The following is a 23,821-nucleotide window of genomic DNA, read 5'->3' as shown; positions in this document are numbered from 1 at the left end:
AGTGACATATATACAGGAGGAGTAATGAGGTAGATGACCAGGTGTCGATCAGCAGCAGCAGCAGAAAAACAGTCAGTGGTATGGTGGATGATGATGTACCGGGCTGCAGACGCAGAGGTCACTCCTGGGCTGGTCGAGGTGGAGGTGATGATGGCTGTAGACAGAAGAGCAGGGATAAACTGGGTAAGGGAGACTGTGCATCGACCTGTGAGGCGGTGGCTGGTGGTGGAGATTAAATCCAGGGGGGTCCAGAGGAGAGGTCCGAAGAGGAAGAAGACACTAGAGACGGCAGGGCAGGATAACGACTAGGGTGCTAACAAGGACTAGAGAGAACAAAGACAATCTTAGCATAAACTTGATAAAACAACATAACAACCACTGGCCTGAAGACAGAGAAAGAATCAGGGAAGCGGGGCAGGTGTGTTGAATAGTGTAATCAGTGCAAGGGCTAGGCTAGTGTGAGGAAAAAGAAGAGAGGAAGGTGGAACTGGGAAAACCTGACACTATTAATCAAAATTCAGAGCAGGAAGCTTCTTATTACATATAGTGGCCCTGTTTTTGTTTAACTGATGACTCAACCTGCATTGTTCTCTTGCTTCTTCAGACATGATACAAAGCACGGAGGCCAGTGATCACACGTAGTTTTAGTTCTGTGTGGTCTGAGGTTTGGTTTAGTTTTTTTTTTTTTTTTTTTTTTAGCTATGACTTTGTTCTTATGCATAGATTTGAGTGGGCGCTTAGCTCAGAAGTATAAAGGCAAGAGATAAAGTATTTGTGGGAGATTAGGAGAAACTGTTTCTCTTTCATCACCAATTTTAAGGCTTTGACAAACGTTATAGGGTAGTCTACCTTTGCAATTAACCCTTTTAATGTCTTCCTGACAGAAAAGATAGTTTTGTTTAAATTAATGGCTATTTGTTGACTGTTTTCACAGATTGTCAAGGACTCTTTTCCATTCCAGATATTTTATGTCCCATTTGGGCTTTTTTCTGCCTTTTTAAAAATTTTCTCACACTCTCCCTCTCTCTCATGTTTTTTCTTACACTTTGTCTCTTTCTGTCACCCTTGCTGTCTCTCTGTCTTCCTCTTGCCCCCTGTCTTTTTTGCTGTAGTTCTGAGACAAAGCTGCGGATTGATGGTGACATGACAGTGCAGAGTGTACTGCGTTGTCAGGCAGCTACCCGCGCTGCCCTTGGCAGTCCTGACAGTGTTGTCATGGATGAATGGACACACTGTTTTGACACGGGGTACGACAGTGTCAAACAACAAAACTCTGTTCTGTTCTGTCAAGTTTTATAAATTGTCAAACCTTGTGAGTCTTTTAGGACCACAAACTCTGAAATCCGTGAAGTGGTGCACATGACACTGAAACTGCAAGTCATTCCATGGAAACTGTACAGACTGGGCTTAGGAATTTTAAGATTTTTTTTATTATAACAAAAATAAAATTTTTCAATTTCATAGCAGGATATGTTAGACCTGTTAGGATATGTTATTTAATACATATTTTGTATGTTCAGGCACTATTTGTTTTTTTACCCATTATATCATGATATCAAAGTTGGTTTGTTGTGCCCTTCAAAGGAAATAGGCAAACCAATTCAGTAATGAGGTGGAATGTGACAGGGCAGGAAAATCCAACGTAATATGGCCAAATTTCTCTCTCTGGCTAAAGTTAACACCACACTTAGCATGCAGTTAAATACAAATCCATTTTGAAATCTTCATTAAAAATAGTTTTCCCATGCTTTTTGAGTGACGAGGTGGGTATGTTATGCTTGATAGAGAAGGTTTTGAAAGAAAAAAGAAAAATCTTATCTCACCAGTATTTGAGTTTAATCTTCTTCAAACCTTTAAATGATGTAATTTTCTTTTATTGATGTTACTTAATGGAACAGTATAGAATTTTAGAGCAGAAATGCATTGCTGTTATGGTGTGGAACATGAAACTTATGGACACAAAAATCATGCCATTTTTAAAAAAAACTATTTTTTGACACTTTTCCCATAAAGAGGAAAGCATTCATGTTCATAAAAACCAAAAAAGTTTGAGATTTATGCAATATTCATTGAGCATTATTGCACATAATAATGATGGACATGAGAACATGCCGATAATTTAACAGAAAATAATTAAAAATATAAAAATTGTTTTTGGCTTTAAATGAACAGTTTCCTTGGAATGACCCCAGTGATGTGGGTTTCTGTGTATTTCTATATATATTATTTTAATACAGTGAACATATTACAAACTCATGAAAGAATTTAGCACCTAGTTCTCATCCCATTAACTGCTGGACCAAATGGAGTACTAAAACTTTCATTTGGGACCAAGACTGAAAAAGTTTATTAAGCCAGGGCTTTGAGTAATTGCCAACACTTAATTGCTTTTCACTTACATCACTACTGAGTTAAATAGTCTTCAGTGAGTTATTAAAGGAGGTCATTGTCAATGCAATTAGTATTTATATAAATTTGACTGTTGTTAATAGAACAGTATCAGAAGTGGGCTGTGTCATCTTTGTGGAACGGAATATGTTTGTAATGACATGATCTTCAACTGTCTGATTATAAAACCCATTATTGCTACAGGGCAGTTTTTCATTTAATACCCTGTAAAATGTTTTAGGTGTGAAATCCAATACGACTACATTTTTGCTGAGCTGTATTAACCACAATACTACTTACTGTACACCCTGAAATTGTATTGAAACATTAGCTTTTCCACTCTGCCAAGAAGCTCTTGGCACTATTGATGCTTTTCTGATTTCAGAAGCATAATTCTTTCAAAGTGAGATGGCTATAGGCTACTTACTGTAAGTGTGACCTGGCAGGGGCTGAAATACAGCACTTAGAGATGCTCCTGCAGTTCTTCAGGGAACCATAAAGAAAGAATATGCTGCTCATGATGGAATTTTCAGTCCTTTTGTTAGTAATAACTGTAAAATCACTGTTGCAGTTTGATTCACATACAAAAATGTGTTTTCAGCGATATGGTATTGTATTATTATTATTCATCTGAAGATGTGTTTTTAATGGTTGAAAACCAGTATTTTACCATAGTAAAATATCTGCATTTGTTCTTATAAACTTTGAAAAATGCGCATATAGGCAAAAGGAACTCTACAGAAACCCAACTTTCAATTTATTATTCTTATGATATCCAGGCAAAATATTAAGGTTAGGCTAACCAACTTTTTTAGTTAAGATTAGGGCAATAGTATTTTCATGGTTAAATATTTTAAATAGCAACATAAATTTTTACATCACATGTCAGTCAGTTGTTTTGCACACACGTTCATCACCCTAGTCTTTGTGCCCATATTACATAATGACACTAAATTTTGTTCATTTGCACTGGAATTTGGCATTGTATATACTGTAAGTCATACACATGAGTTTTTTTTTATTATTATTATTATTCCCCTTTTTCTTTTTTTCTTGTTCAAAGTACTATATTTTCCAGCAGCGGTAACTACCTCCTTGTATGTTTGTATTTGTCCATTTTATTGTTTGTTTATCATGCTCATATGTAACATCCTTCACCAAACAGGAAGGCCTCAAGTAGTTCAGTTGACCCGGCTAATAAAGCAAAGCTGGTTTTGTTATTGCACGGTTTTAATAACACTGGATAGCTGGAGAGTCAATTAAAGAGGATTAGCATGCCCCCAATAAGCTCAGAGCCTCTTCATGCTTTAATGATTATGGAGAGTCATCTGCACTACACTGTACAGTGAATCAGCTTTGACACACACATTTAAATCACATGTATGCACACATACACAACTGTGTGTTATAGGAGTACTAAATATAGAACTTCCCAGTGATAATGCAAATATACTGTACATGCATGGACACATACATTATATTTTATTTCTCTAATGTTCACAAAAAGCTGATTTCTTTTCTCAAATCTTGTTACGTAGATCTTGCAGAAAATAATTTGATTAAACTTGAAACCTTGCTTTGTTATTGAAGCTACACTATGTACTTTTTTTTAATATTGTTGTAGAAGTCTGCTCCAAGCCTTGTCTTAATGTGGAGAGGTGCTGTGACCCAGACTCACTGAACAGCACTGGTAGTAGTGCTGAGATTAGCTTCTAAAAGATTTTGAGTGGGATTGACTTCCCTAACCAATCAGAGATTTTCAGTTACTTCTGCTTGATCAGTACGTTTTGTTGTACTCACATTACTTGTAATTTCAGAATGAGAAATATCTGAATAGCTGGATAGAGTGTGCTGGACCATAGCAGATTGTAGTAGAGCATAGTGGAGCAGGGAAAGGGAGTGCTGGGCGGAGCAGAGTGGATTGATTTGGAGTTTCATGCTACGCTGCCTTATTACATACTGTAGTTTAAAGAAGAATAATTAATGGATCATGTATAGTCTAGTTTGGTTTGCTTTAATTTACCTTGAGTAAGGTTGAAAAGGATAACACTCTTTTCAGTTTTTGTCTCCTGATCCTTCCTTTGTGGGTTTTTTTTTGGTTTTGTTTTTTGTAATAAGGACAAGGCTGAAGTGAACTTGAAGGAAAAGGCCTTTTAATACTGAAAGACTTAAATGTTTATATGCCCCTGTGGTTTCTTTTGTACACCCTCCTGTTGCTCTGATTTTATCACCAGTTACTTTGCTCTTTGTTTCTTTTTTCCTCTTTGCCTCTTTGCATCTCTCACCTTTCTTTGTCTCCTCCTCTTTCTGTCTTCTGTTGCTGCCATTAGAGATGTTAAAGTACTTAGTGAACTGGAGGGACTGGGAGGAAAGGCAAAAATACATCACTGTCCAGAGACATAAAGAAAGCAACAGAGACACAGATACAGAGGGCTTTGACACTTTTGCCGCATTGACCCTCAACCATGCACAGGGCTGTTCTATAATTTAACACCCTGTCAATCATTCCAGCACTGGCTCACAGCAAACCAGAGAAGTCAGTTAGGCAGCAGACTGCCTTTAAAGACGTAAGGAAACTCTCGCTAAGGGTGTTCAGGTATGAAATTCATTATTATTTTTAGTTTTAGTGAGAGTCCAGTGGTTGTCACAATGTAAGTGTAGTATATGTAGAAATATTTGTCAAATCTCTTTCAGAATTTTGAAGTGCAGGTAATTTGTGCATTCAAATTACTGCTTGAAATGGTAGATGAAAAAGATGAATTCACTAAAAAATAGCTATGCATTACATCTAAATAAATAAAGGAGTGACAGCTTAGTGACTGCATATTCTGACCACTTATCATAATTGGCCTAGGTCTCACTATGTCAGTGTGCTGCAAAATATCTTCTTGTGATGTTCTAGATTGTAAATTAGATCAGAACCACAACACAGTATACATGGTTAGAAGGAGGAGAGAATGAGTTTCATCTTTTGTTTCCTAACTTTCTCTATCACAAGTAGAAAGGGTTTGACTTTTGGACTTTTCCCCAGTGATATTTGAGCTGTTGACTCTGATTCCAGCTGTTACTAGGTCAGCATCTGTTTGGGGAAATGTTCCCCCGACATGTCTGAGCTGTTGAGTGGATTTGGATGTTTTTTGTCTTCTTCCTTTAAGGATGTGAGCCTGGGGTCCCATTTTCAACTTCTTGTCCTCCAACACTCTCACCCCAAACTGTCATCTCTCTGTTCCTCCTGCTGCTATCTCAGTCCCCATTTCACCCTGGGGCTTCAAGTCTGAGTGATTTTGTATTTACTCAGTTTGTTTGTTCATTTAATAGATTTTATATCTTTTGATGCCAGTTTGTTTTTAACTCGGATCCTGGTTCTGAAATGTAGAAAGCAACGACTTGTATTTGTAATTTTGGCTGTTGAGAAACGTGATTTTATAATATTTCATCTTGCAAATTATTATTTGTCAAGGCAGTTCTCATTATTTCACTGAGAGCATTAAGTGCAGACAGTGAAAAAGTCCCAGTTTTACAGTATATCAGGAATATTTGATGAGGAGATTACCACAGAGGGAACAGCTTTGCTTCCTGGGCTCCGGGTCCTGACTCATCTGCTTCCCTTCACCTGGTTGTCTCCAAACCTCCCTGCTCTCACCTCAAAGCTCTCTGCCTGCCTTGTTGTTTTCTCTTTGAGCTTCTCATTTCATATTCAGAAAGCTCAAATGTCATATTAGATGCAGTACACTACCAGACAAAGGTTTGGACACATTTCCTCATTCAATTTAGAGAGAAAGTATGTGCCAACTTTGGACTGGTGCTGTAGATCTTCAGTGATCTTCAATGGAGTGTTGTTTAAAACCCAGAATTAGTCCAGCCCATTCTCCTTGGCTGTTTGTTGATGTTGTATTCATTTATTTTAACCTTAAGAGGAGGCAGAGAAATAAGTAAAATGGTAGTTTTCAGTTAGGTGGCAGTGTATTAATCTTTCATAGTGGTAGTCCATCTGTGTGATGTCAGGCTCTTTGATGATAGAGGCATGGGCTGGGGAAGCAGTAGCTGGAGGTCCTTTTCTCAAACACACACACACACACACACACACCTCTTATGTTTTGACACAAGAATTTTGGGATAAAATATTACCCTGGCCAGCTTCCTTCAGTCCTTTGCTGATTTCCTCTTTCTTCCCCTTCCCCTTCTCCCCTGCATTCCTCACATGGCTTTTGCTTTTCTTCCCTTGTTTTCCCAAGTGTTGTGCCTAATGGATTACCTCAGTATATCTTCCTCCTTGGTCTCTCCATTCAGCACCCCAGTCTCTTTCTGCTCCCTCCGCCATCTTTCTTTTCATAATTGTTGATGTAGTACGGGAATTTTGAATCGTTCCATGTCTCCTTCCGTCTCCCTTACCTCCTCGTTACTTTTTCATTTGTCCTTTTCATTCCATGGTTCTCACCCTCTGGCTCTCTCCTTCCACATGCTTCCTCTCTCCCTTCCTCTCTTGCATCCTCTCCACATTTATTGACATTGTCAGCTTAGGTTTAATGGAACATCCATAGATATCTGCTCCTAGCATGCACTCCCTGTTTCCTCATCCTCCTCCACCAAAATCGCTGCCTCCCTAACTCTTTATCTTTCTCTCTTTTCCTCTCCCTCCTTCACTGCTGCTGTGGAAATACCTTTTCTCTGTCTGCCCTCCTCCTGAGATTGTTCACCATCCATCTTTTCCTCTCTGTGTCTCTCCACTCTTGAATGTTGACAAGAGAGGGTGAGTCTAATAGATCACTGTGAAGCATCTGCACCTGTGTTAAATCTCAGAGGTAACAGTGTGTGTGTGTGTGTGTGTGTGTGTGTGTGCACATGTGTGTGCACCATAGAGAAGCCAACGCAGGCTTTCTGTTCAGCACACCTGTGACCTTCTTTAGTGCTGAGCAACTTCTTTGTTTTACCTCTCCTGTACTCTTTTTCCCTCTCCTCTCCCCCATTTCACCTGATCCTACTTGTTCACTTTTTTGGCCTCTCCTTTGTGTGATTTATAAGCTTACATTGCAGAAAGGGAACCATTAACCTAGTTGATTTATTTTAGTTCATAGGGACCTACAGTATGAACCAGTTGTTTTAGTTATTGAAAAGCACACACACTAAATCTTACCAAACAAGTGCTGTGTTATGATATAATCCAAAGATGTGATCTTTAGAGTCACCTTCATAAGCACAAGTCATGGCTATGTAATATAATAGTTATGTGTCATATGTTTGTGGAAGTGTACTGAGGTGCAGTGGAGTGGTAGGTTATATATAGGCCTCTGTAGGCCTGTAGCAGTCCAGCTCATTGTCCTCCTGTGTCCTAGTTCTGTCTGACTGGGACACCTTAGAGAATACTAGGCTATTCTTCTCCCTCTGCTACGCAGTGTGAACTCTTTCTCTTATATACAAGCCTCCTCCTCAATGCCCCAGTGGTACAGTATGTTAGTGTTTCTCCCCAAACTCTTGTACATACAAAGAACAAGAATTCTCTGCTCCTGCCCAGACCTTTAGTTCTTATTTTTGTTTTATAAATGTTTCACACATCACTACTCCCACTAGTAAATATGAAAAAGGTGATTTTTTTTTACAATTTAATATCAAGATATGTCACATCAGATCTAATTATTTGTGCATAAAGTCACAGTTATTTGCAAAAGACCTCAGGTTACATTTTGAAGTTTTTTTTTTCTTTTTTGCTGATCTGAAAAATTAATCCATCCATTTTTACAAACAAATTATCTTCAAAGTAATTTACCAAAATACTGTATCAGTTAGGGAGTATTAGAAAAATTCAGAATAAAGCCTAAGAATAAGTCTGTTTGCTGCTTTTCTTTGTAAACTGTCTTATGAATCTATGCCTGTGCTGTGTGTCTCCTGGATTTATAGAGAAGCAGCAAAATTACTTAGGCCGTACTTAATCAATTCTGGAAAGAAAAATGCAATAAAAACTCTCAAAAAGCTGAAATAACAACTTTAACTCCAAACTGCTTTTTATAAGAGGTGTCTTTGAGAACATGTAGGATGGTTGTCGATGGCGACCCAGTTATGTCAGTGTCGTTAATTGGGTCTTTATGTCACTCGCCTGGATCTAGTTAATTAAGCTGTCAGAGCCTCTGAAATCCCATGTTGGCATACATAGACATGGGCTCCGACACACTGACACCCACACACATGCACACTTCGCCCACTTACATCTGTGTGTGTGTGTGTGTGTGTGTGTGTGTGTGTGTGTGTGTGTGCACGCACAGTGACCTTATTGTTCTCTGCCCAGTCTGCCTAGTCTGCCCAGTCCTGGCATGGATTGTATTGTGGTGGTGTTGGTGGCTGTAGTAAAATCCCTGCAGTGGGAGTGGGCAGCAGGATTGTCTTAATCACCTCCCAAGTGTGGTGAGGATGCAGACGGACACACCAGGACATATGGCCAATTAAGGCAGGGATGTGAAATGGCACAGATACTGTACACTGTAGGTGACTGAAAATCACACTTCAAACAATCAGTGTAAATCAGTACAATTAACTTTTCCTGACAAGTGTATTAGTATCAACACTGTATTTAAGAAAAGGCTTGGAAAGAAATTTAGTTTGTTAGGGTATTCTGCATTATATATGTTTTTTTCTCTCTTCTGTCTAGGCAGTTTTTGTCCGTCTGACCCTTTGCATAATATGTCCCCGCTGTATGTCTGTTTGTCTGCTTATTTCTGTGCCGGACCGTCGTCTGAGAGATGGGCTTTTGTCAACACTGTTTTCTCCCTTATTTTATTCCTGAAATACAGTATGTATGTTTTAAGTCTCTGTTCTTTGATGGCAACATGACTGGAGACTGCCTCTGTTTAGTCATGTGAGGCAGAAGGCCACCCACCAACAGCCGGGGTCTGTCTGAGGGGGATTTGTTGGGTTTTTTAATAATAATAATGTCTAGACCATACTATGTAAAGTGCCCTGAGATGACTTTTGTTGCGATTTGGCACTATATAAAGAAAATTGAATTGAAGTTATGTTGCTGCTCAGTTATTAAAATTCTCATGTTAACTGTCCTCAGAGATGACACTCACAGAGCTATGTTTGAAGCTGGGAACATATTGCATTTACCATAAATAAATTTGGAGTAAGAAAAACTATTGTATCTGTATTTGTATCCTACCACTTTGCGGCTATATGCCTCCACCAGCCAGTCAAATTCAAGGGAATGCGACAGAAGTGACTTTGACATTTGACCATCAAAATTTGTGCTAAATTTGAATAAATTCCCTTCCCTTAAAGTCTGCCTGAGACACTGTGTTCACAACAATGGGATGAACACAAGGTCACTGTGACCTTGACCTTTGGCCACCAAAATCGAATCCGTTCATCAATCTGTCCAGGTGGGAACTTTTGCCAAATTTGAAGAAAAATTCCTTCAAAGAATTCCTGACATATCGCTTTCACAGGAATTGTACAGATGGATGAGCTTAAAACATAATCCAGCTGTGGCTATCGCCAGTGTGGGGGCATAAAAAAGAACATGCCTTTTGTTTGTTTTAAGATGAGGGATGCCACATCAGTAAAGCACAGGTAGAGGAAGAGCATGCCTCTTCAGTGTGGCGGTGGGAGTGAAGTGTAGCCCTTGAAGTTGAGAGGACAATTAGTCCAGAGGTTTTGTTGGCTCCGAAATGTAGCCATTTGTATTTGTTAGAATGGTACAAATTGGCAGGTATACAGGTGCCAAGAAGTGAAGTGAATAAGAGAAGAGTCATGGCAGTGTGGAGGATGGAGAACGAACACACACACACGGACACCATCTACTCACCGCAGATCTCATTTGCTTGTTTTTCCAGATCAGTTTTTGCACTTGCAAATTGCAACACTTCAGTGAAAAATAAAACTTTTGTATATACAGTAACAAGCTGTTTGTGTACCTCATCTGGTGGAATAGGTTGTACTGCAAACATACTGTATATGTGCAGGAGGAATAGATGTGTGTGGGATGAAAGCTGTCATTAAATACAAGTGTAAAGTGAAAGTTATTATAATGTATTCCTTAGTCTGAGTAGGACCTATGTATATACTGTAAGATGAAGTTCATTGTACTCTATATACAGAGAGAAACACATGTTAATGCTATTGAACATGTTCAGTGTGACTGCAGCCTCTTATTCTGAATATATGAATGCCATCAGGATGAGACAACCATGTTGTAGAGGGGTTGTTGGACAAGGTTTAGAAGCTTCCACCATAGTCACATTAGTCCATGTGGGCTCCATTAATGAGGAAGGAAAAAAAAACTTCCTGCCTTATCGTGGTCATTTCATCTGCTACAATTAGACACCGATGTCACTTTAAGTCTGGGAAAAACAGTTCAAGACAATATATTTGTATTTTTTTCTCCATGATGGCTACTCTCCTGTAATTGTTTGAAACAGCGAAATCTTTTTTCTTTGTTCATCTTATTCCAATGAGTTAATAGTTTTTCTAATATCAGTGCGTGCGCGCACACACACACACACACATTCATGTGTGCTGTTGGATTAAATTTCTATTAGCTTTCCTCGATTGAGTTTGAAGATTGTTGATTAGCCAGTAATGGCCTTTGTTACTGCACTAATGAATAGCTTGATTACTATTCTACTTAGCTACACATCAGGAGACGGGTGGCTTGGGTGTGTGTATGCGTGCAGGTGTTTATGGTGTCTGTTGGTATTATCCTCTGATAAACACACACAGACAGTTATAGCCAATTATCTAGGTTTTTGTCAGGAAAGCTGATGGCAGCAGAAAAGGAAGATAGATGGTCTGCTCTGCCAACACTCATCTTTCATTCCCTCTCTGCCTCACTCTGTTGGTGTCTATACCTCTGAGTAAGTCTTCTCCCACCTGCTCTCTGTTAATGCAGCCTACTGTCACTTGGTTATTGCTTTATTCCTCCATCCGTCCCACCTCTTTGTCTTCCTCTGACCCTCCATTTGCACTCCCTTACTTGTATTCCTTTTCTGCTTTAATATCCCTCCCTCATCTCTTCATGTTTCTCTCCTCTTTAATTTTTTTTTCTTTTTTGCTGACTGCACTGACCAGGTTCTTGAGAGCTGGGCTGGAGCGTTGCATTTTGTGTGAGCATATGTGCATGTGTGAGTGTTTAATCATGAAAACACGCATGCCAATTACAGTGATGGCTCTCGAGATGCCAGTCAGAGCCAGTAATAATGAGTGTGGCACATCTGGCAATGGTGTATACATGTGTGTATCCACGCGTGTGCCGGGAGAGAGGGTAGGGTGAGAGTGTAGGAGGGTGTTAGGATTTGGAGAGGGCAGTGTTTAAAGTGGAATTGTGCTTTTCAGAAGATGCACGTCAAAGTCTTTGCAAATGTGCACATAGAAGGTTGCTGCAGGATAACAATAATGTAGGTCTCAGAAGCTTAAAGAGGAGTTGACACGTACACCTTTCAAACATCAACCGTACATTGCACATCAAGCAAGTTGGTTAATTAACCTCTAGTGAGGAAGTAGATTTGAATTGGAGAAGAAAACAAAAGTAAATACCGCACATGTTGGACAAATAGGTGTAAAAGAAACCATGATTGTAGCAACTCCAAGTGACCCTTGTGCATTTTTGCCTAAGGCAGCCTCATGATGCATCATTTCAGTCGCACCAACATTTATGACACCGGAATTCCCCGCACACAACAGTGTATCCAGGCACAGTGTTTTCAAAGTTTGATGAATGTTCACATGGGAAACCAAGCCATCAATCAGCAGCAGAATCCAAAATGAAAAGATGTAGTCTTAGCTATTTAAAGTTCATACCCCACTACTTTGGTTTAAAAAGTAACCAGATCCATTTCTTTTCCCTGTATTATCTGTTTTTGTAAGACAGCTTTCGCTTGTAGCAAATAAGGCATGATTTATGTTTTTAAAGACATTTTTAGGCACTGAGCTGCTTTGTTAAAGATATGCTTGTTTAGTTATTAACATGTAACTAAAATCATGATCTTTCTCAAACATTAACTAAAGCCTAAACTTGCTGTAGCCACACACAGGGTTCATGTTGCAAAACCCAGTCTCTGGTGTCAGAATCGTGCAAAAACAACACTTCTTGCATTTGAAAAATTGCTCTGCTGGACAAAATCCATCCAGAAATTTCCCTTAAAAACAATTTTGTCACACCAAAGTAGTGTATTAACTTAATTTCTATTGGAAATGGCCACAAATGTGGCAATTAAATTGGAGAGGTTCACACATTACAGTTAACACTTTTTTGGAATATGCGTTCACCAGGCTAATTCCTCAGAATGATTCGAGGGAGCTGCCAAGTTGATTCATAAAATCAAAAACAAAACTTATTGCACTGTTGCTTTGACTGGGCAGTTTTATCTTCATTTTTACCTAAAAATAAATATAATCATTTAGAAAATTGCAATTCAAAATCCTAATATTCCAGTGACATAGAAAGAAATGTAGTCTCTGTCCATGTCTGGCTTGAATGTCCCTTCACTGGGTCTCTTATGGGCAGCACCTTGGTGTCAGCTTGGAATGAAGTGACATAGCTTGCTGGAGCAGGTGGCAGGCAGTCGGGATTAATAAAACATAGGCTGACACATGACACACACTCAGTCCCCACCCACACATAGGTAGAATAATCACTATGAGAGCTCTTTAACCCACTCATCTGTGGTCTTATAGGGAGCCAGATAATATAGCTAATCAAGAGGATAATTCCTCAGTGATTCATAGGCGTGCACACACACCCACGCACAGGCTCACGCACATACACTAACAGTACAGCTTGATTTTCCTGTCTGTTTTTGGTTGCAGAATCAGATATTATTGTAACTGGTCTATTTTGTGTTGCATCATGCTTCTTGTTGTTTATCTGTGTATTTGCTTCTGCTACTACTTTGAAAAATTAATGTTGTGATTTAGTGGCAGATTCTATCGATAGACCCTGTAGCTCTGGGCTGTTATCGACTCCCATATGAGGCTCTTTGTAGTGGCTCTACAAAGCATGTCATATTTTAGCATTTGTCACAGATATTCTTTGCTTTGTTATCTCACTTGTTGCTCTGTGGTCTGCCATTTGTTTAGCTTTTGCAAGATTTATACTGTGTTTCTCTTTGTGGCACAGTGTGACTGTGATGTTCTGGCTCTTATTAGCAAATATGTGGCAAGGCTTTGCCTTTCAAAACATTTTGTGCTGCTCTCCATTGCAACAAATGGGATTATCTATCTTTATATCTTAGCCTACTTTTATCTTGCACAGCATGCAACCAAGCCTTCATTCTATGGCCAAAGAAAGATGCATCATAATAGGTGCAATACATTGCACTTTTCTGCTACCTTGATATTGCATGTGATGCATTTGTCCTTAAGTCATGACTAAGAACATATGGAAGCATGTTCTCTGCTTCTCACTAACACTGCGTATATTGTAATATCCACACCCTACAACTAATTCATGTATTAAGAAATTGCAGATCTTTTGTTGTTTTTTCCACCATTCGGGGGCTGGTTTGAAAAATACCTGGAGCCAAATCGGTGGCTCAGTCACTGAGTCAAGAAGAAAGAAAGCATGAACAAAGTGAGTGTGTAATTGATCGGACATTTTCCCTTTGAAAATAAAGACGTTTGATTTTTTTTTTCTTTGTCTAAAGAAAAAAACAATTGACTCCCCTTGAACCTTTTTAAAATCCTATTACAGTTGAAACACAGGACAAGGCTACAACCTGTGCAAGTATGTCAAAGAGAGTCCTGTATGTTTGTGTAATCGCATGCTACAAACATTGAAAGTAACACCACACAGGCATTTACAGTCTATCTCCATTATTTCATATCTTTACCATGACAGTAATCCAGTGGATTTGGGGCATTTTCTGTGTGTGTGTGCAGCGGTGTGTAGGTAGATTTGGAGAGACAGTTGATGTGAGGGCAATAGTTAAAATAACAAATACACATTCCCCCTTGGGGTTGTCTTGATCCAATCAGCCACCCTCTGCTATTCACACATACTCTCACACACACTTCCACCCACAGACAGACACACACCATCTGTGGCTAATGGTGCAGTGGCAGTGGTAATATAGCCACCACATGTGGTCTCTTTGTCTGAGTCCAGCAGAGCACACATCAGTCTTGCATGCTTCAACCTTCAGGCATCATCAAATACTGCACCTATTTTCAGTGCATCATCACACAGTAGCTTTCAGCTCATTAGAATAAGCTGCCGGTAAAGGTTTGTATGCAGCTATCACTAAGCTTGCTATACAAGCTAGATTGATTTATCAGTAGTTTGCTTGAAAAACTAATTACTTGAATGTATATAATCCCCACATTTTAAGTTACTTTTGATCAAATGCAGTTGTTGAGTGTTGGTCCCTTTTGTGAATTCTCTAAATGTACTGTTTGAATGACATTAGTTAAATTGTTGATGTGCCAAAATCGATGTGCCATTAGATAAAAATATGTTGGGTTTGAACCCAATGTTAAATAACAGATATTTGCTATATATGCCTCTTCTCAACACAGTAGAAACTGCCAGAGTCATCAGGTTATAAAGTAGAAGGGTCCCCAGGTGAGTTGGAAGTGGACATCATATTACTTCTTAAAAGAAAGTAGACATATTTTGTTGACTGACAGTATGGCAAAAGTGCTTGGAAGAATAAAGAAACTATGATGGAAAAAAAGTGTTTGTATATTAAGTATTAAATGAACTAAAGATTAGGATACTGTAGACATTGTGATAAGAGATTTTATACTTGATCACTGGACAACAAAGTGTGGCTAACTGGATTAATTGTGTTGATACATGTTTGTTCAGATCAATAATATTTAATGATACTAGTGCTGTGGTGTCAGACACAATAGGGATCACATGTACAGTGTACAATACATCACTTTGGTGAATCTCATAATAAGTAACTAAAAATACTGTTTAAAAACAATGTTGTTGGATTTTTAAGTTGTTTTGTTGTGTGCAAGTGTGTAGTTTTGCTGACATACAGCGCGTGTATGTGAGAGAAAAAGTTCTGTTTTGGGGTAAACAACTGCTAGTCTGTTCTTCGCTCCTCATTATATTACCTGCATAAGATGAAATGCTGGTGTTGGCACCTAATTTTGCAGTTCTTTCTCACTTTCTGCTCTGCCCATCATTTCTGATTTTTCTCATCCTTTCTTGTTTTCTCTCTCACACATATTTCTTCCAATCTTTCAGGCCTTCAAGTGTGCACACACTTATACATATGCACTACTGTAAAATCCCCTCACACTAATTATCAAGTCCAGCCTCTGATGTACAGTAGCAATAACTTGTGAGGAAATTTGAAAAGGCATGAGAAGCTTTTTTCCTCATGTTACATTGACTTGATTAAATACTGATTGATTAAAAAGACTTCAGATGGCCTTGTGTCCATGGTGTGCTATGGTGGAAATGTTTTAATCAGTCACAGTTGTGCCTTTTTTTTTTATCAATCAGTATTTTCAGTAGCTTAATAAGCATAATGAACTTTGTGGAACAGTGTTGGCCACTACAGTCCCTGAATGAACCCAACAGAGCACCTTTTAAATCTGAGAAAGGTTCTGACTGTTCCCGCCTTTTACTGGCTAAGTGATGATAATAAAGAGGAAATAAAGTATACTGTAAGAATATAATTGCGTTACACAGCCTCTCTTGTAGTTACCACACATCTCTGCAGGACCAGCTGCATTAGAATAGTTGATTGCAGTCAGGACACACTTGCATTTCTCAGGACTATGTTATGTATGTATGTTAATTTGTGAAATTTCACTTGGATTGATATTTTTCAAAGTTAACTTGTTTTGTTTTTCGCCCCCCAGAATTCCCCTGGGTTGCTGCTTTGTTGCCAGCATACTGATATTTTATTATGGTGTTTATTTTATCACGGTGCTGTGATCATCAAGCTGATTTACTCGTTATCAACTTTTCAGAGTTTGAGCACACAAGTTAGTGATTTTAAACAAAAAGATGTTCTGCTGTAAAGTGATGCTATGTTAATGGTGGTTCTAAGCTATATTCATCTTTATTAGGGTGAAGTAAATATACAATATTTTATTCCTTTTAAACTATATTCAAGTTTGTATTTCAACAAGTCTTTTTGATTACTGCCTGTGACCACAGCATGACCTATTTAACTAGCTTGAGCATGATTAAATAGAAATCCATGTTGTATTTGTTCACACCGTAACACATATTACTTGCCTGAACATGCACATTTTTTTAAATCCAGTATAACCTTTACTTTGAATTTGAATCTTAAAGGTCACACAGCGTCTCACTTAAGATTGAGAATTCAGGGCTATACTGTGAGCTCCATGGCCAAAGAGCCTTGTTGAATTTCTAAAGTAGGAGAAACAGGTAGAAGAAGTGAGGGAGAAGAATGAAGGTTGATCTGTCAGCAAACTGAAAAATAACTGGATTTCATTTCTTCTGCACCTGAGATTTCCATTTTCTAATGCAAAAGGCGAAGGAGATTAAACAAGGTGAATTAAACAACTCACCCTGGACATTTATGTGCCAGCCACAAAGCTTGGACAGGCCAAATTTATGAGAGTTTGGACCAGTAAATACAGCACAGATGTGATTAGACTCATAAATAGGGTAGTTTCCTGCTGTCCTGCCCTTCACCAAAAGTACCCTGGGAAAGCATATGTTTGAAACATTTTCTTTTCTGCGCTGCCACTCCATGGTTTGCAAAGGGTCCTCTGTACTGTAGATGAGTCTTTATGAATACAACTGTCCTGATTTCTGTGACTTGATGCAGCTTTCTGTAGTTTTGCATGTAAATTTCTAATCTTTTGTCTTACTGTATGAGAATCATATTAAGAATAGGTGATTACTATAGTTACTTACAGATCAAGATAGTAATGGTGGTCACTACAGAGCCTCCTGTCCTTCACACATTTTTATTTACACTACATGGATTCTCTAATGTGACAGCTTTTTTTGTGTGAAATCATTGAAAAACAGGATTACAACAGAATCATATTATAAATCCTTCAATCCTGTCTTTGTCATCTGGAAAGGTTGAAAAACAAGATTATAACAACACCCAAACCTGATTCAGTTACTATTTTTCTTTCACAAATGGGCTGTGTTTTTAGATGAACATATCTTTTTTTTTTTTTCCCCTCACAATCCTTTTATTAGTCATTGCTCTCAAGGTAGACCAGCTGTGAATACGAGATTATGCTTTTCCAACTTCCTCCAGCTGGCGAGATCTAGTGTGGTTGCAAAAACCAAAGAAATTAAGTCCATGAATAACAGTTTCTGGTTTAATTTGTTTTTGGCTTTATGGCAGTAACAAACCACTATAAAACCCGCTATAGCTCCATATTATTATTTCACAATGGCACCATTTATTAATAGTGTATGATATTTTATTGGCTACATTTTTTTCTGATTTTTTTTTTCTTTTATCAGAAACCTATCTATGAATCTTGATATCGACCTCATTTCTTCCAGGTGGAGTGGTTGAAGAATGAAGAGATCATTGACCCAGCAGAGGACAGAAACTTCTACATCACCATTGACCACAACCTCATCATAAAACAGGCGCGTCTGTCTGACACAGCCAACTACACATGTGTGGCTAAGAACATTGTGGCCAAAAGACGAAGCACTACAGCGACCGTTATTGTTTATGGTAAGTTTATAGCTGTTGTCTTGTTACTGATTGCTGTAATTGTTCTGATTTAGGTTATCTGTTTTCATAAGTATTTGTGACTTTTTGTTGATATGACAGCTTTTCAAATTCTTGCTGCAGCTACCCAACAATGCTTCAGACCAGCCAAACCAGCCCCCATCTGCCACATGAAATTAGCTCTACTGCCACGCCAGCGTGGTCTCTTTGTCATTGGCCTGATAGTCCCACATCACCCCTGACCTCACCCAATTAAAATCCACCAATCAGGCTTTCAGTTTTAAATTAGAACACTCTGGCTTTCCAAATGTCTGCGTTTTCAGCCAGGAGTCTCACTACCAAATGAATTGTGCAGCATATGGTGTGGTAACAGCTGTGAAAAACAGCAACAGAAATAACTTTGAATGGCTCAGCTCTGAATGGTGTTACTTGTTTTTCAGGCAAAGCTCTTTTCGTGCTGTTTTTGCTAAAAACTGAAAATAAAAAGCTTGTTGAGAAAAGGAAAGTCTGTCATAGGCCTGGCTTCTTTTTTTTCATCTTACCAAAGGCCAGCCTGACGTGAGAGGATAGAAAACATTTTGAGGAGAAATGATGTATAGGAAAACACACACACAGAGTTTTTCTCTCAGATATAACACTGACTCTATTCACTAGGAGGAGTGTTTCAATCAAAAATAACTGTTCGTGTGTGCGTGTTCGATACAGGCAGCGACAGATAGAGTGGTTTGACACTGATGTATCCTTACAGAAATAGATTGTTCAATCTGTGGTTCAATTTTCTCGGCTCCACAAGGGCCCAGCTGACATTGTTGACAAGGTGAAATAGTAGTGGTAAAAAAAAAAACAGGAAAGAAAGAGGAAAAAATAAAACAACTGCAGATAGATGGAAGACAGGTGAGGAGAAGGGAGAAGCAGGTGAGTGAAGAAAAAAAGAGCTGAAAACTCTAAGAAACTAGATGATAAAAGTGAGTGCAGCAGATTTTACCAGGTACTTTCTCTCTGATGATTCATTTCTAATTGGGTGCTGAGAAAGCAGAGTGGGCACTGTCCACCGGGCTGAGACAGAACTGTCGAGAAGCAGCAGAGGATTTTCAGCCCCCTACACCTCTCAGGATGTCAGCTCTCTCTCTGGGGGCCACTGTGACTCATTCTAACTTTATACCTGATTTCTCTCTTTTGGTCTCATCTTTGCCTGTGCTATGCTGCCACATATTTCTCACGAAAAACAAGAATAATGCAAAATAATGAAGTAACAGTCATGTTGAAATGTGACAGAATGCAATGAAATCTTGTAGAGGTACAGTACAAATAAGAGAGGAGATATCAAAAGAGACAAAGGAAGAGAACAGATGAAAACTGGCCTAACTATTTTGGCTAGTGAAAAGAAAAAGCTAAATTATTACTGTGCTCTCACTAACAAAGGTCCAGGGTTAAGCAATTTGCTAGCAACATTACAGTTTCTGTGTGTTAGTGGGTTATCCAACTTCATGTGTGTCAGTCTGTGCCCTTCTCTGTGTACATTAATAAGCATGGACACAGTGGGGAAAAAATGTGCTACTGTAGCAGCGGGGAAATGGAAAAGTTTTACAAGACTGTGTGTGCTTGTGGATTTGGTGTGCTGAAAAATCCAGCTTTTCTACACTTCAGAAACCCAGCCTCTATAAAATGCATCACAACACTCCATCAAGACAAGTACATCAATTAAACCAAACAAGAAATAATAATAATAAAATTAAGTAGGACTTAAAAAGCAGGGATGTCCTAAAAGCATAAGCACTGTCTCATTTAGTCTTGCACCTTGACTTGTGAACTCTCAGTAGGTTTGTGCCTGAGAACCTCCGACTGTTTGCAGGTTGGTAGAAAACTGGTAGCCAGTGATCCGTCTTAATTTGGAGTTTGTTGATTTTTTTCTGATATATGCATGTTAAGCAAATGTTAAATTAAACATAAGGAACTAAAAGCATGTATGATGGAGTAGGTGTCACTATTGCACAGATTTGAACAGATTTTGGCAATATATTGAATTATTGTTGGACAAAGAGGCAAGAGAGGACTGTATTTGTTCGTACTGATGGTCTGGGATAATTATAAAGATTTCAATTCTTCCTGAATTTAATTGAAGCACCTTAGTTGACACTCAGGTTTTTAATGTCAGTTATGCCCTGTTTAGACTTTATACTAAAATGCGTCTCAGTGATCCGAACACAAATGAACAGCCAAGAAACATCTAGACGTCCAGGGTCTCCAAGGTGTCCAGCAGACCACTTGTGTTCAGGTTTCACTACTGCTGTGACACATGTGCTTAAATATTAAAAGGCCACAGGTACAATTATTACCTCAGTCTGTGGCCAAATGCATCCCAGACCACTTGTATTTGGCACTGTCCAATTGTGATTCGATCACCCAGGGCACATTTTAAAACAAAGTCTAAATGGGGTCTTAGGCATTCTCTAATAGTGGTCGGGCTAATGGGGCTTTCAGTGTTTACCAGGACATGCTGTATACTGTAAATGTGTAGAATCCACATAAAAATGGAAAAGATTGTCGTGTTTGTGAATGATGTGGCCAAGTGGGAGCATATAAAGTGAGAATAAAATTGGCTCCATAATGGACCCTTGGGGCACTCCAAAGTGTACCTATGAGAGAGGCAAAACATGCATCAATGTATTAATTAAGTGACTGATCTTTGTTGCCACAGTGAATGGTGGTTGGTCGACATGGACTGAGTGGTCAGTGTGTAACAGTCGTTGTGGACGAGGCTTCCAAAAACGAACCAGGAGCTGCACTAACCCCGCCCCACTCAATGGAGGCCTGCCCTGTGAGGGACAAGCCATCCAAAAACTGCCCTGTACCACGTTGTGCACTGGTAATTGTGTTTTCTTCTATTCAAATTAAATATAATCCAGATATATTGAGTTTGTGCAAATTTGGTGTAGTGTACTTTGTCCATTTTACTGTATACATTACTGCAGTATATTTTACTGTATCTGCTTCATTGTTGTACTGTTTAACTTCTGCTACATTCCACTTCTATCCCTTTTTGTACTTCCCCCCCCATATAAATACTATTCTTTAGGAGGCTTTGGACATAATTGAAGATGTTATCCTTGGTCTCTTCTTTTTTTTCATTAACATCCCTTGTCTGCTCTCGGCTTTCTCATTTCCTCGGCTTCTTTCCCCATCCTTTTCCTCTAGTGGATGGTGCGTGGACAGAGTGGAGTAAGTGGTCAGCCTGTGGGACAGAGTGTACCCAGTGGAGGAGGAGGGAGTGCAGCGACCCAGCTCCTAAAAATGGAGGAAAGGACTGTGAGGGGCTCATCCTCCAGTCTCAGAACTGTACTGATGGACTCTGTATGCAAAGTGAGTTGATAGTAATGATTCTTTCAGAGTATAAGCATTGACAGAGCTCTTCGATATGTACTGAAGTTGTATCATATATCATATCTAACCATGAAAAATGAGTATGCCAATTAGAACAAATGCCTTGCAGTATCTCCTTCAGAAGACAATTGACTTGAAAGTGAATTACTAGATTAGGCAGACCAGTGGTGTGGTGTTGCACGGTCAGAGTTTTATGTATGAGAGCCATAGTAAGTGAAGTGCAGCATGACAGTTTAAACTACTGATGATCCAAATTCATAAGTCAGTAATGCTGTAAAATTAACCCTTAAAAGTGTGGTTGTAAACTCATTGCTGGGCTTACTTTTGCATAAGGCTTCTTTAATGAAAATGTTCTGGAAGATGTTAGGATATTAAACATTTTTTATGCTTTGTTTTCCTTTTCAACTTTCAGCTAGCCTGTGTGTATGTTTACTGATCTGTGTTGCAGCAAAGTTAGACCACTTTGCTCTTCCTCTTGCTTGTTCCTTTCCTCCTTTTTTCCTTCTGCTCATGGCTCTTATCATTCCCCTTCATCTCGCTCTTCTCTTCTCCTGGAAACCCTACTCTTCACCATTCAACCTTCGGTCCTCACTGTCGTATGTTTATTAACTGCTCCTCTTTTGTGCCTTCCTACCTGTTTGACTTTCTTCTTTTTTAGAGACTTGCTCTTGCTCTACTGTACCCTTACACTTGTCCTCTATTCTTCTGTGCACCTTGTGGAGGTTTTTTGAATGCTTAATCATAATTAACCTCCCTTTTTTGATTTTTCTTGTCCATAACTCAAGTCAAAAATACCCGTTTTGTACGGAAAGTAACAGTAAATGATGATGTGAAACAGTCATACAAAATACCCCCACAGCTGAATGGTACCAATGTGTTACATTCAAAACCACATGGAAAATGAGTCATAATGGCACAAATATAGCAACAGCTGTTTTTCCAAAACGAAGGCAATTATATTTGTTGACTTGTAGAACAGTGCTTGTTGCAAGCACCTGACGTGTGTGAGTGAGAAGAGAGAACAAATAAAAATAAAGAAAAAATCCTTGTTGAAACAAGTTCACACACATGCTTGTAATGATGTTATCAATTGTCAGTAATCTTTCATTCTACAACATGGCAGCCAAAGAGAGGTTCTTCATTGATGGCAAGAGATCTGGTTGATCTCTGTGTTTGTCTTAAGAAGTTAAATTAAAAAGGATTGCTGTAAGGAACATTTGTCAGAGCCGAAGGCAGAATTGATCTGATCTGATGATACCGTACAAAGACACGTCAGCGACGTGAAAACAACGTGATATGATGCCTGTCGGTGCTTTTATTGCTGTTAATTGTGGCCTGGGCAAAACAAGAGTTTAAATCATAGTAGGGCATGTCTGGTCAAATCGGATAGGTTAAATAAAGTTTAAATAAATTAAATAGTTGCAAGCATACAGTCATGAATTCTGTTATGGAGAGATATACCTTATCATTAAGCACAATGCCTGAAGCTGAGTGACCCATTATGTGTGTGATTAAGTTCTGAGGGGAGTGTATAGCAGTGACAATATAAGAGATGGTCTGTATCACAAGTAATGTTATATAATTCATCAAAAATCTCTGTCCATGCTGGAGGTGCATTATTGACAGAGCTTGCTGCATATGCACACCCCTGCCCCCTCCCAGCACAGTGTATTATATACTGTATCGCTGATCCATCAAACGGATTCCCTAAGGCCTGTGAGGTATGGCCACAGAATCTGGGATAAAACCTAGAGAGGTATAGATTTAGGCTCATTTCCCTTCATTGATTTTGTGTCTTTAAAATGACTCCACAGACGTGGCTGTATGTCAGCACTAATGTTTCAGCTGTTTCCTGTAGCATTAACAGGAATCCATGAAGTGCATATGTCTGGGAGTGTATGTGCGTGTGCGCTGCTGTATATGGTTGTTAGAGGGAGTTTCTGCAGGCACAGCAGTTTATAGGTAGAGCTTATCTGAAATGCTCTGACTCCTGTGCAATTCTTCCATTTGGTTCTTTTGTGAATGATGACTCTCTTAAAATGTGGTCTTGACACAGATGGAAGATGTTTCAGTAGTTCTGATGCTCAACTGGGCAGTTACACTAAAACGTTTAAGACATTTACCATCAGTGAACCCCAAAAACATACAAAACGGGTGCAGAGATTTCCAGATAAAGCACAAAAAACACCACAAATCTTGAGCTATAGATGCAGTGTATAGTTTTGTTGTTTTGAACACCAAATTGTTAGGCTCCATTAAATGGTGTTTTTAAAAGTGACTTTTAGGGTTTCCAGGTTGTGAATGAACTGATAACACACTAGGAGTTAATGTTTTAGATAGTACTCTGTAATTGAGTTTGTGTTCCAAAAGCACTTCACTCTACTCTCCATCTCTTTTTTCTTTCTCATTTTCTCTCCACC

The 23,821-nt window shown here is 38.9% G+C and overlaps 1 protein-coding gene across 2 annotated transcripts in view; it reads left to right on the top strand.

The window, feature by feature from the left end:
• LOC109961572 (netrin receptor UNC5C-like) overlaps positions 1-23,821 on the top strand; it is a 185,279-nt gene that overhangs the window by 130,348 nt on the left and 31,110 nt on the right. For both annotated transcript variants that reach the window (XM_020602490.1, XM_020602489.1), the window contains exons 5-7: positions 17,843-18,023; positions 20,719-20,886; positions 21,216-21,380. In XM_020602490.1, coding sequence (XP_020458146.1) covers positions 17,843-18,023; positions 20,719-20,886; positions 21,216-21,380 — 514 coding nt within the window. The remainder of the gene's footprint in view (positions 1-17,842; positions 18,024-20,718; positions 20,887-21,215; positions 21,381-23,821) is intronic.

The sequence above is a fragment of the Monopterus albus genome, unplaced genomic scaffold, assembly GCF_001952655.1.
Source record: "Monopterus albus unplaced genomic scaffold, M_albus_1.0 scaffold56.1, whole genome shotgun sequence".
In the NCBI taxonomy this organism is placed as follows: domain Eukaryota; kingdom Metazoa; phylum Chordata; class Actinopteri; order Synbranchiformes; family Synbranchidae; genus Monopterus; species Monopterus albus.
Note: the sequence above shows the minus strand (reverse complement) of the source record. Positions and strands in the feature narration are given on the sequence as shown.